This window comes from Epinephelus moara, chromosome 16 (assembly GCF_006386435.1).
Source record: "Epinephelus moara isolate mb chromosome 16, YSFRI_EMoa_1.0, whole genome shotgun sequence".
NCBI lineage: Eukaryota > Metazoa > Chordata > Actinopteri > Perciformes > Serranidae > Epinephelus > Epinephelus moara.
Window position 1 is genome coordinate 40,732,218 of NC_065521.1, and position 13,648 is coordinate 40,745,865.

Sequence of the window (13,648 nt, forward strand, 5' to 3'; positions counted from 1 at the left end):
CCCCCCCCCCCCCCCCCCCCGCCCCTTCATGAAACCACAGTTTGATTTCTGTTCCTGGAAGGAGTCTGTGTCCTCGCCTGAGAGACTTTACAGGATCTGTGGGGGGGTTAACGATACTTGTCACTTGCTGTGTGACTCAGAGTTACATGTAAAAGCACAGTTTCTCACAAATGGTGCACAGTACAAGCAGAGAGGTGTGCTGTGAGGAGAACAGCCACCATTATTCCGAGCAACGCTGCTGTAACATAATGGTATCTCCCAGGCTGCTTTGTGTCTGAGTCAGGCAGCGTAGTGAGAAGGAGCCCCCCTGTGGATCTGCTGAGAACTCACATACAGCCTGAGCAGAGCTGCAGCCCCACCTGTGTAAACTAACAGTGTGTCTGTTCCCCCTGCAGGACCCCAGTAAGGAGTGCTTCAGCCTTAAGTTTGATCTCAACGTGGACATCAACACAGAAATCGTACCTGCAATGAAAAAGAAAACCCTGAGGTAAGAGCGGCCACATAGAATAAGTTACAAGAGTTTGAAATGAACCGTAACTAACAGCTTCTCTTTCTCTCTGTGTGCAAACAGAGAGGTTCTGGGTCCAGTGTTTGAGAGGAACGGCATCGAGCTGTCCCGGGTCAACTTGTTCCTGGATCAGTCCAACACTCCGCTGTCCCTCAACTTTGAGGCCTACCGTTTTGGAGGACACTACCTCAAAGTGAAAGGTAAAAACACACTTTGACCTAAACACAAACTTCAGCACAGAATCAACTCCACCTTGCAGTAAGGCCTCATCCTCTGTCTGAGTCATTGGGGCATGTGCACCGAGGATTTATCGCCCTTTATAGGCATTGAAGAGTGAAATTAGGTTGGTCCTTCAATCCATGGTTGGCGACACCCCCCCAGTTTGGAGAAGCAGGCAGGAGAGCCAGCACACACGCAAGAAATGTAGTGCTGTGGACAAGGGCAGCAACAATACGTTTAATAGCCACCTGCTATATTTAGAATATATTAACTGCTTTAATTTGCCATCAGAAGGCCCATTCCTTTGGCACTTTACATGCTTAACTGCAGCACTTCATGATTTCGGAACCATAACTGTGCTGCACTGTAACACACTGCAGATCAGCTGTTCTCAACTCAAATTAAAAAAACATACAGGTGAGGCAACATCACAATAAGCCACATCAGGGGGACTCAAACGCTAATCAATAAAAGTAGATTTGAGCCTGGACTTTAACAAGTCAATGGACAGGACAGATCTGATTGAGACAGAGATGCTGTTCCACAGTTTGGGGGCAGACACAGCAAATACATGATCACCCCTGAGTTTGAATCTCAGCTGACCTGAGGGACCTGGAGGTAGAATAAGGGGTTAGGAGGTCTGCGATGTGAGATGGGGCCAGACTATTAAGGGCGTTGTAAAACCACTGTTTGTCGTATTTTCAGTCGTTTACCGGGGAGACAACAATTACAAGTAAATAATTTAAAAAGCTAATTGGTGACTAAAGCTGTAGACACACCAAACCGACATCAAAGAACTAGCGGCGACGAAAGCCAACTGTTGTGTCGCCTCACGTCGCCCTGTGTCAGTTGCATTTGAACACACTACACAGACTATCCGACGGCCAAGTAGCACATATGTTCTGCGCCTGTGTGAGAGAGAGCAGAGTGAGAGAGTGATACATCCTGTCAGCCGAGGGGTTTCCTATCTGTGCAGCCGAGCACCGCAGCACCTCCACGGACTATTACAGACGGTCCCGGTGTTTCCTCCGCAGGCTCCACTTCACTCAGCTGCCCGACAAACCCGCTGCTTCTTCCCACTTTAACCTGAATAACAAACCAGGGCTCGGTGCTCCGGTTGGATCCAAACAGAGAGCCGGGGCTAGCTCAGAGACTAGTGGAGGCTAACTGGCTGTGCTTCCCTCCGGTCATGCTGCGGCTAACGCTCCACTAGCCTCACAGCTAGCTCCGGTTTGTTATTCAGCTTAAAGTGGGAAGAAGCAGCCTGTCTGCTGTCTGGCGGCAAAGTAAAGCGGTGAAAACATTCTTAAAAAGTGTACACTTAGAATGATATTAATATTTTTCAGTAGGACTTTTTGCCCCCGCCCACAACAGTACATTGCTTAGCTTCTGTGTCAGTACTCCTGTCTGCTTCTCTAAACTGGAGGCATGCCAGTTGACATCTATTGTCTGTAACAAACTGACAATAGATAAGTACCTCATACAACCTCACTTAAAAAAAATCTGAACTATCCCTTTAAGGACTGCACTGATATTTCTCTCAGCTGAGAATGGCGTGTTTATGCTCATCCAATATGTATTTTAAGGTTTCTGTGTTTGAGACACAAAATATGCTCACAACGAGCCGCTATGCCTGATTTATCGCTGCAGAATGACAAATGTGTCTGAGATTTAACTTGTGAGAAAAGCTTGTACTAAATTTGTGGCACCGTTTTATTGGATGCACACTGAGGGCGAGAGATGAGCCAGATCGAAGCGGTGAGACAAGTCTTTTTACAGCAATAATTTAGTCAGAGCGGTTAAGAAGTTTTAGTGAAATTCTCCCGGATTGATTCTGAACTTTGAATCGCTGATGTTTTTATTTATGTAACAATATCAGGTCGTTCTAACATATAACTTTCCTCTTGCAGAATATATTTCCACATTCTCACTTCTGTTCAACCAGTATGTCAGGTACAACAGCAGGAAACACTTTCATTTGCACATTCATCACTGTGCGAACACATGCAACATGTGTTATAACAGCCCAGCATCAGATCTTTACTAGCTGAACTGGGACTGAGCTCATTTTTATCTTTAGTCTTTGGTCAACATTTTGCATCCATGAGGTCAGTTTACAGCTGGTTAGTAAATATCCTCCATCGTCTTCCTCCTGTTGTGTCAGAATATAACATCAGTACCTGTTGTTTGTGTGTGCTGTGAATGTTTAGGCACTCAAACACAATTTTTCTTTTGAAAGTCACTGACATCACGGCCGGTAACAGACGGGTCATGTGTGCATTTTCCAAATTATTTCTAATTAAATCATAATCATGATTAAGTTGTTGGGTATCTCTGAAAGGACTGTGGACAAACAATAGGACCATAAACTTTTAAAATAAATGAGAAAAGCAGCAGCATCACGTGCTGATGTTTTTGCTTTGTTCATAGAAAGTAGGCAGCCTTTAAGTCCTGTATTTCGGTGTATTTTAGACGTCACAGCGTTCTTATCTGCGAGTCCTAAACAATGACCGAGCACGTGAGATGACGGAGGCCAGTTTCCTCTCACATGCTTCTGACCAGGAGGAAAAGGGAGTGGACTGTACAGAGGTGATCAGAGCTACAAGGGAAAACACATCACTGCTCTGCTCAGTCTTTTTCCAGAAGTGTGATTAAGATTCCCATAAATCCCTTAATAATAATGCAGCAGCAGCAGCAGCGTGATGACTCTGCCAGCTCCCTCTCCCCAGTGGAAACTAGGAATAGTGCTCCTTCTGCGCGATCGCTGCAGTTACACTTGCCTCAGTTTCCATATCACAGGCCTGTTTAAGCCTTCCATAAAACAGATCTGTGCCATGACTAATGGCTATTCTTTTGAAATGTTCACCCGCCCGACTCACAGTCTGGAGTTACATGCTGAAACAGAGGTCGAGGGCAAACGGTCTACAGCTGTTAGGTCATGTGGGTGGAGGGTTAAACAGTTTTTATAAAGATGACAACTGAGGATCTGCATTGTTCTGCTCTGTTTTGTTCTATATTGTTAAAATGCTCAATCACATTATTATTTCCTCCAAAGCTTTAACAAATATTGAAGTGGCTATAATCAGTATTTTTAAATTAATAATGGATCACATGTATGTGAAAGGTTTTGCTCATGTGATGAAGAGTTTACACCTGACTGTATGAAGCGGTTCATCACGTTTTAGTACGTTGTTTTGTTTTGTCAGCCCACAACTTTAATGTTTTAGTGTACTCGTCCGTTGTGTACTCGTCCGTTTTAGTGTACTCGTCCGTTGTAATCACCTTTCTGATGAACATAGTTGAGCGTTTAGGAGATAAAGAGGAGTTATTAGAGTCCAACAGAAGAGCTATAAGAGACTGAATACTGGACTGAAATCTGCCAAGTGGACAGAAACACAATTCAAAATAAATTATGATGTCACTCCATATCTGTTGGATGTGAAAATAGACAACATTTTGCGTGAACAAGTTGTTTCTGCTTCCCAGAAGTGGCCGAAAAATATTTTATTACGGGTTTAACTTGTTAAACATTTGTTCAGTTTTGGTTTCTGTTTTCCATAGACTGTATAAAATAATGGATGTAGCCACCCTGACATCACCCAGTGGTTTCTGGACACCCATATCGAAGCTTTGAGTCTGGCATTTTGGTTGTCACCAAAAAATGACATATTTGGTGAGAGGATGGAGCTATTGCTAGCTGCTAGCTTGGTTAGCATGGTGCATTTACAGCTATTATTAACTGTGATAATGCTAATGCTAATTTCCGCTTGTGATAAAAGGCTTAAAACGATTAAAATAAATTGTACTTGCGGGAAAAACTGAACATCTGACTCCTTAGACGGTCTTTTTGTACAATCAAATGCTAAACAAGAGTTTTATAGGCGAACAAAAGTGATTTTGCTTAAGTTTAAGCCTTGATAAAATGTAAACAGGTGAGTTATATAAAAAAATTGTCCACTATACAGTTGTCATGGACGGTGAAATTAGCAATAGAGACCAAAACTGTTTTTATACCGGACTGTAAACATGTTTCTTTCAGCTGTAAAGTTTGGCATTATAACATGGGTGTCTATGGGCCTCAAGTGGCCGTTAGAGGAACTGCAGTTTTTGGCACTTCATCGTTGGCTTACTTTTTCAGCCCCAGGAGTTGCTGCTTGGTAGAGACCAAAAACAGAGCTAAAAGAGAGTGAATATTGGAGTTATATCAACCAGGTGGACAGAAGCACAGCTCAGAATGAAGTATAATGTTGCTGCGTATGTGCTGGATGTGTAGACAACAATATGATAACAAGCTCACCATATCAACTTAAACGTTTGATTTTGTGTGAACTTGTCTCTGCTGCTTTCAAGTGCCAAAAAAAACATTTTATTACAGGTTTAACAGAAGTTTGTCTGTGTGTTTTGTTGGTAATATACCCTGTGATGTTTACAAGGGTCTGTTAAAGGATTAACTTCAAGAAAAACATCAAACTCAAAACTCTGGGTGTGGTACTCTGTTTAAAATGTCTCAAATAAGGAGACAAGTAAACTTGAAATAAAGCACTTGACATTTTGACCATAGTGATAAATCATACAGATCCTAAATAAATAATGATCTGAAGGTTGTGCAAGTTTTCAGTTTTGCAAAATTCCCTTTCCCACACAGCTCAGCCTCCTTTTTTTTTTTTCATGTAGCACGGCTGGGTGATGAGCTGAAGGTGGAGCAGGGTGTGAAGGACTTGCGGTCGCTCAGTCTGCCCAACATGAAGCCTTCTGGCGGTCAGAGCCAGAGCCCCTACATCCTCACCCCAGGCAGCGAGAAGGTGGAGCATGGATCTCTGGGACGAAAAGAAAGTGTGGATCTGTTGGTGAGTTGGATCTGGCTGGATGGGATAATAGTATCTCTTGATGGTGGTTATGTTTCATGTGAAGCTCGTCACTGTCTCTCAGACTCATCAAACCAAACACACCATCCCATTTAACCACACACAAACACAGACACACCCTGTGACTCGTACTGTTTTGCCACACCCTTTACTATTTTCCATCACTTCACCTCCTCTTCCCTTACTCCCATAATGCCTTGGGCCAGGTTAGTATCTCATGGTAATCCCACCATGACCTCATGGTATTGCACTACCTTTATCTGCCCAGCAGAACCCTGGGAATGTATTTTTGGATTTCCCTTACAGTCTACTGCCAGCTGTGTGTGTGTGTCTTTGTGCACACACTTGTGTATGTGCATGTCAGCGTGCTTGGTGCTGCCAACTGAGCCCTCGAGTCTCATTTGATGATGAGTTCACTCAGGAACACTCTGTGCCATTTTAGCACTTCCTGCAGCCACAGGAAGTGGCTGTTTTGTTACTGGTGAGAGACGCTGAGAGGCTGACGGAAGCCTGCAGGATCCTGGTCCCGCCAAACACGGAGCAGACAGTCACTGGGTTCATGTTGTGGCACAGAACGACACAGGCCCAGAAATGCAGCTCTTAAACATGATGAAGCTGTTTTCAGCGTTCCACTGTGGATTCATTTTAGCAGTAATGGAGTATTCTTTATCCTCTGCATACAGCTGCAACTAACAATTACTTTAACAAGCCAGACAGAGTCCAAGCTGACGAAGTGACTGTTAGCACTACCCCAGCCTAATTAGTTACCATTGGTATGTGTGTCAAACTGACCATTCTTGCATAGCGCACTTAAGTTTTGCCAGTTGAAATGACGACTGTTGTTAAAGGTGCTTTCACACCTGCCCTGTTTGGTTCGGTTCAATCGAACTATGTTCACGTGCCCCTGCTGGTTGTTTGGGCAGGTGTGAACACAGCAATCACACTCAGGTGTGCACCAAACCAACCAGACCGAGACCTTCTTGAAGAGGTGGTGTCAGTCTGGTTACAAACGAACTCTGGTGCGGTTCGTTTGTGGTGAGAACGTGTTCCGACCCGGATGTGAACCAACTGCAGTCACATGACACATTGTTTGGGTTGAACATGAGCATGTTACAGTCCTGGAGGATTATTAATGTGCACCTCCTCCTGTACTGCCTTAATATGCACATTCAGCACATCCAATGCATCAAAACAATGTTGCCATAGCAGCAACCTCCTATCAGCTGTGTAAAGAGATAATAGAGAATGAAGTCACGCTACCTCTTTGTGTGTTACAATCGGAGTTTGTCTATAGTTTGTTGTGGTAAGCCGGTCCAGCTGTGCATGCATGTGTGTATCTCATTGCACTGCGCTCATGTGGTGGTTACCACTGAAATCATGATGTAAGTGCTGTCGAAGCATAGCGCCCACCCTCTGGTTCCCCCGTGGTTAACAGTGTTAGCTCTGTTAGCACTGTTGCCATTGTTTTTGTGCTGTTTATGGAGTTAGCACCGTTAGCTGCTAGCTGCCAGCTCAGCCACATCCATGTTAAGAACCATGTTCAGACTTTCACATAGAGCCACTTTATGTTGTTTTTTTACCCTAAACTCTGATAACATGCAGGACCGAAGTGAATCTGCTCCTCATGAATTGAGCCTCTTAAGCAGACTTATGGTTGCTAAACTATGATTGGACAATTACTGTTCAGAGGAGAGGATTATCCAACTATTAAATGCTTGTTTTGTCTAAAACTCAAAGATATTTAATTTACAGATTAAAGCAGTAAATCCTCATTTGAGAAGGTGGAACCATCTGATCTGTATTTTGCTCCATAAATGACCTGAACGATTAAATCAGTTATATGAGATACAAGAGCTGCTGTTGTTCTGTCAGCTGCAGAGCGCTGCAGGTTCATGGGCTCACCGGCTCGGCTTGCTCTACAACAGCAGCACGATTCAACAGTCGAATATTTTATAAACAGTATTATAGATCAACAATTGAAATTGCTTCCTCTGCATGTCTGTATTGTTGCTGAAGAGGAGCCGAACAAAGTGGTTGCTTAGCAACATCCGCTCCCAGTAGGAGCAGTGATTTGTGTTCGGCACAATAATATTTACATGAGCAGTTGTATTGTCACCAGTGTGTGTGTGTTACCGCCAGATGTTTAACAGTTGCTCCAACTTGAATCATCTTCATGAGGTCATCCCCGTGCCCTCCAGAAGAAGGAGTGAGCACAGTTATTGTTCGGGAGGACACAGTTTAGAGAACAGATACAAGTGTCCAAAATATTGATAGAAAGAAATCTGATCCATCTCATGTTGGATCACGTCCTGGGCACATGAAACTAATATTACTGCGCAGTATTTGTAACCCTGCTGATGCTGTGTGCTTTGATCACCTCTTGAGTTCAGAGAATTTGTTTAATGAACATATTTTATTTTCCATTTAAAACTGTCTTGTGTTCAAATGTGCATTATGGGATGGTTGATACTTTTTTTAATCTAATACCAAGTAAAACCTGCACCAGCATCACAGAAATCAATACAAGTATCAATATCTATATAATGTTTTTATTGTTAAAAGCAGGTTAATATAATATCATGTGGAATGTGTCATGATTAATGAGGGGAATAGATTATTACCAGCAATTGATAATTTGAATAATTTTTTAAAAGTATAAATTAATTAAATAAAACAAAATAAAAATTGAAAAAGTAATTAAAAAATAACTTAAATTAATTAAAGAAAGTATTCATGAACACAGGATGTAATTTAACGTGTGATGGATCCATTTCTTTTTTGTATTGATCCCATTGACGCTAATATTGATACTTAATGAAGCTGTGTGCAACATCAGTTCAGAGTCTGAGTGGGATTGTCTGCACATGGCTCTCAACATGGAGGTGGTTCAGCTGGGCGCTAGGAGCTAATGATGCTAACAACACAAACAGCGCTAACAGAGCAAACTGTTTTAATGTAGGGGGGAATCACAGTTGGACATTACACTATTGTGACGATGCTGTCGCCGTTATCATGTGTAACCGCCGTATGTGTTGAGCGAGTAGAATTAGCTGGCCTGTGGGAAACGCATACAAGGACTTCCCGTAGATGCACTAAAACAGTGGTTCTCAAATGGTGTGCACATTATTATTGCAGTATTGAACTGGGCCTTTTCAAAAAGCTATGAATGAATTTTCAATTGACTGTATTAGTATATTGTGCACATCCATTTCCTAATAAAGAGTTAAGCTCTACCCAAAAATGTAATTTAACTTAATCTAATTTCATTTCATTTTAAAAACTTAACGGGGAATCTACTTGTCACTGTTCGTGTGAGGGAATTATAAATGTGAGACACATCACATTATTTTACATTATTTCCTGTTTATTGGTGTTTTGATGTCACTTTAAAACATTTAAAATTACTTCTTGAATCATTTTGTGGCACTAGGCCCGTGGGCTGTCTGCTCCCAGATCTTAAACTGAACCAACATGGCGGCACGTGTGTAAACTTTCTCTTATATTACGGAAACAGTTCACTGAAATTTGTTTCTGAGCTGGAAAAAACAGCCATGCAGCTGCTGAACGTGTCTTCCAATTACGCCGACAAAAGAGTTAGTTTTAGTTTTAGTTTTTCAGAGGTGGCAGGTGACAATAGATGCTACTGATTTGCATATAAAGTAGCCTAGATTAGACTTTACACAGATGAGGAGTGGACGCCCCGCCTCCTGAAACACAGCGATGCACGACCAGAATGCCTTGCACAGCTGCTTACAGAGACAATAAATGGAAATGACACGTCCTGTGGTCACGTACCAAGACATGCACACGTAGCCGGACTGTGTCCACGCACAGAAGTAGCATGACTTCATGACACCATTACTGTACTATATCTACTTTATACTATATTTACTATATCTTTACACAGCAAGAAGTTTTTTTGCTGCTATGATAATGATAATATAATCATAATGCTGCCAATTCAAATACAGTCAAATACTGTCTCATAAATCATGACACATCTCTCTCTTACATGACATCGGCTGCTTCTGTCTCGTTGTGATGAACTGTGCCATACTGTAGTTTCGTCATGCTGCTGTGGACCTCCCTGTGGTAGTTCTTACTTTTGGTGTTTGCTCAGGTTTGGTCCTTGAAACAATTAATTTGTTGCTAAACACCCTCAAGACATGTCTTGACCCACTTCTGGGTGAGGTTGATTGTATGTGTGTATGTACACACACTGTAAACAGACAGCAGTGTTGATGTCATCGTTGCTTTAGGCGGGGAAACAGGTAGAGGCTGGGTCAAAGCATTTTACTGCCATCTGTAGCGGTAAGTCACTGGTTAGTCATCACGTGGAGACATAAACACTGGAGGTTGCCGAGGAAAGCAGAGTTTTAGTCATACAGTATCTGACCTCCTGTTGCTGACTGGAACTGTTGCATTTTATTTTGTTTGTGCCATCAAAGTACAGACGGTGTAATTCCTTTGCTATGAACTTTGTCAAAGAATGTGAACGTGCCCTCGCTGCAGGTGACGACTTGTCAGTTATGTTGAGTGTTAATGTGGGGAAAGTGATGTCAGTGATGAGCGCGGTCCTCAGGGGGGCAGTGATGTGCTGCTTGTGATGCTCTGATGAAAGCTGCTGTCTGTGGGATGTCTGGCAGAATACACACAGTGTCTGACTGTCAGTGTGTCTGTGTGGAGTTATAAGGACATTTCTGTAGAGCTAAAACTTTATTCATCTGCAGTTCATCATTCTTTAAAAGTCCTCCACTCAAAAATGTGTTTTCCTTATTCTTACTTTTTGATGACAGAAGGCTGTTTTCACATTAAAGTGTCTCTGAGGTCACCTTGAATCTAAAGTCAAGACGTGTGCGAGCAGGATTTTGTGACGTCACGACTAGTTTGGAGTCCAGTCATGGTTCAGTATGCAATTAACACGTGAGATGTTGAAACTTGAAGTGCACATTGACTCAGAATCGACTTTCTGGTAAAGTCTGAGACATCTTGCATCTCGTAGGTAAACTTTTAATGAAAAAGTTTTGCAAAACTTTTAATGAAAAAGTTTTGCAAAATTATAGATTATGCATTTTTTTGATGAGGGAGAAGTGATTATAGGTATCTGAAATCAAATCAGACACAAATTATTATTCAAAGACTATTTTATAGCGTTAAAACATGTCTATAGAGGATCTTTAAGCTAAAATTCACTGGCTTCAGCTTCTCAAATGTCAATATTTGCAATAAATTAATACAATAAACTACTAATATATTTGGTTTTTTGACTGATGGTCGAGCAATATTATTATTTTAACTTGGACTCTTGGAAGTTTTGGTTGGTATTTATCACTTTTTCTCATATTTTACCGACTAAATAATGAATTGGTTAATCGAGAAAATAGTACAATTCCACAAAGGTTGGGATATTGTATAAAGTGTACATAAAAACCAAATACAATGATTTACACGTCCTTGTCGACATACAGTTGGGAAAATAAATATTCAACATGTCAAAATTCTGTCATAGTAACTCTTTTTGTGGGGCGTATTTAGCCAAGTGTTGAAAATGAAAATACTCCTGTGCTCCAGCCCCACATTTCTCATTTCTCTGTCTCTGAAACTATTTGAGAATGACTCATAAATTATTCACTCTTGGACCCAAATAAAGAGCCTCCTGCCACAGAACCAAAGCTCACTGAACTCTATTGGATACTTTTGTCTTTAACAGACTCGGCAGCAGAAGCCCTGTGATCCGTGTTGGGTGCCAGCCCATATTTTATGAAAGCTATTTGAAGGACAAAGGCTCCTCTTGGACATGCAGGCACTGAGTGCGCTCTTTGAGTTTCTATGGCAGCAGCTTTGGCACTCGCCATTAAAATGTATGCGTGCCTGCTTTTTATGGAACGGAGGGCTTCGCTCAAAGACGTTCAGATATTTGCTTGGTGACTGGATTCACGGCCTGGCATGGCAGCGGCTTGTGCCAGGCGTCGGAGGAAACGCAGCCAAGTCCTGTCCTTTACTGTGCAGAGTTCCTCTTTTGTTTAAATGAAGGTATTTCAAGTTTATTATTGCGTACATGTTAGATTTTATAGGCCCTGGCAGCGTTGTGATAGGCTGCAGAGAGCTTTGATGATCCAGATTGATTATTTTACAACGGGGAGCCTCGGCCAAGCTCTCTGATTGGTCGAAGACGCATTCCAACCTTGCTGATAGTTCCCACAAAGCACCGCTGCCCCTTATAATATCAGCAGTGTATCAACTGATCTGAAGCAAGTTCAACTTTTAACCTGCGTGCCTCAGCGTGGGAGTAGAAAAACACGTTTATAGCTTCAAAGAAAAATTCAGCATCCTGTATTTTACAGTGAGTGGATGAGAGCCACGTCTGTTTTGGACCAGTTAAACTAAAACTAAAATCTGGAAGTTGGGATCCCCCCCGTGCTTCCTCTGCAGTAGCTGTGACTCATTTTACCTGTTTGGTCTGTTGCAGTCATTCGTCCCCGGGGTCAAGGCTCAGGATGTTTGTGGTCCATATGCAGAGAAATATGACGTCTGGTTGGAGCAGAAACAAAACTTAAGTACACAGGGGGCTTATAAAACATCTGCATTGCTGATACAGTATCACAGCAGCTCACACGGTTCAAACTTGTCTTTCCTGTTTGCTGAGGAGAGAAACTGTAAGTTTTACAGTCGTCATAAAGATAACTCAACTGTCTGCGACCTCGTGATACTCAGTAAGCATGTACAGGACATTGATCCTCACTCTGTGGCAGCTTTTATATAACACACGACCATCAGTTGCCACAGCACGCTGAGCACAACACCGACGTGGCGCGCCAACTCCGCCGCTCTGGGTGAAGTTAAACAGATAAAACCCTGCAGCAGGGGGAAAGTGTTTTAACTCACAGTAAGATTATCTGATCCAGAGATCGAGCGGGATCACGTTACAGTTAACAGTTGGATGGTTTTGGCTTTCCCAGGGAGTTAATGTAAGGTAATGGATCCTCCATATGTGTGTCAGTGCTCAGGCGTCCCATAATGCACTGGGCCAACACAGCAGGGAAAGCCTTATATACTCAGTTCTAGACCTCAATACTTGTGTGGTACGAACTCAAATGTGTCTGTAATGCTGAGTTTATAAAGTTTTCTGCGCAGTAAAGCTGCTTTTTGATTTCTGTAATCTTATTTACCTTTATATTGATCTGACAGTTCCTATGTGCGTATCTTTAGATCAACGTAATCAATGTAACACTTGAGAAAGTTAGCTTCTCTTTTTAAAGGTGCAGCATGAAGGATTTAGGGGGATATATTGGCAGAAATGGAATCTAATGTATGTTTTTATTCGTCAATAATCACTTGGGACTAGGAATCGTGTTTTCGTTACCTTCAAATGCACACACCTGACGTGTCGCACTGCAGCTCATTAATAGACGACCACACAAAGTTATTACTACTTTTACTAAAAGATCTGTACTTCTGCTTCTACTACTGTGCTTGATTTTCCACAGCTATGACTCGCCAGACACTCAGTACGTTTACATGTACGCAGTAGTCGAGCTAATCTCATAGCTCGGCTGATCAGTCAAGTCGTACTTCTCGTCTTGTCTGAGTATACATGCAGAAGAGAAAATTGAATTTCTGACCAAGTACGTCTGACTCCGCCTCGATAGGTGCCGCTGTGTTCTTTTTAATATAGTGCATATTGTTCTGAAACTTTTTAAAATAAATCCGCGTGTCGCGTTTTCCTACCATCCATAAACTTCAAAATGTTTGGCTCCTTTAGCTGTCGGAGCATGAATGTAGTTTTCTCATCCGTCCAGAAATGCGTCTTCTGCTTCTCAGTCGCCATGGTGTTTGATGGTTTTTCCGGGAATTACTGCACTGCTGCTACGTCATGTCCTTCGTCTTCCAGGTGAAAGCCTGTGAAAGAAAAAGTGGTGCATGCGCAGAACGCCGAGTCCGACTCCACTCAGACTAATTGGATACATGCAGCAATAGTCCGATTTTCAATCGAATTATCTATGTGTGTTAGTTGAGCTACGGATAGTCCAATTTCAGTCAGACTAAGCTGTTTACA

General features: G+C 42.2%; 2 protein-coding genes across 6 annotated transcripts in view; one reads left to right on the forward strand and one right to left on the reverse strand.

Moving 5' to 3' along the window:
* The window catches only part of LOC126403491 (telomere zinc finger-associated protein-like), a 202,092-nt gene that overhangs the window by 97,330 nt on the left and 91,114 nt on the right, over positions 1–13,648 (reverse strand). The window lies entirely within an intron of this gene.
* Positions 1–13,648, forward strand: part of plekhg5b (pleckstrin homology domain containing, family G (with RhoGef domain) member 5b) — a 109,956-nt gene that overhangs the window by 73,867 nt on the left and 22,441 nt on the right. For all 5 annotated transcript variants that reach the window (XM_050066167.1, XM_050066170.1, XM_050066172.1 and 2 more), the window contains 3 exons: positions 396–487; positions 572–708; positions 5,402–5,574. In XM_050066167.1, coding sequence (XP_049922124.1) covers positions 396–487; positions 572–708; positions 5,402–5,574 — 402 coding nt within the window. The remainder of the gene's footprint in view (positions 1–395; positions 488–571; positions 709–5,401; positions 5,575–13,648) is intronic.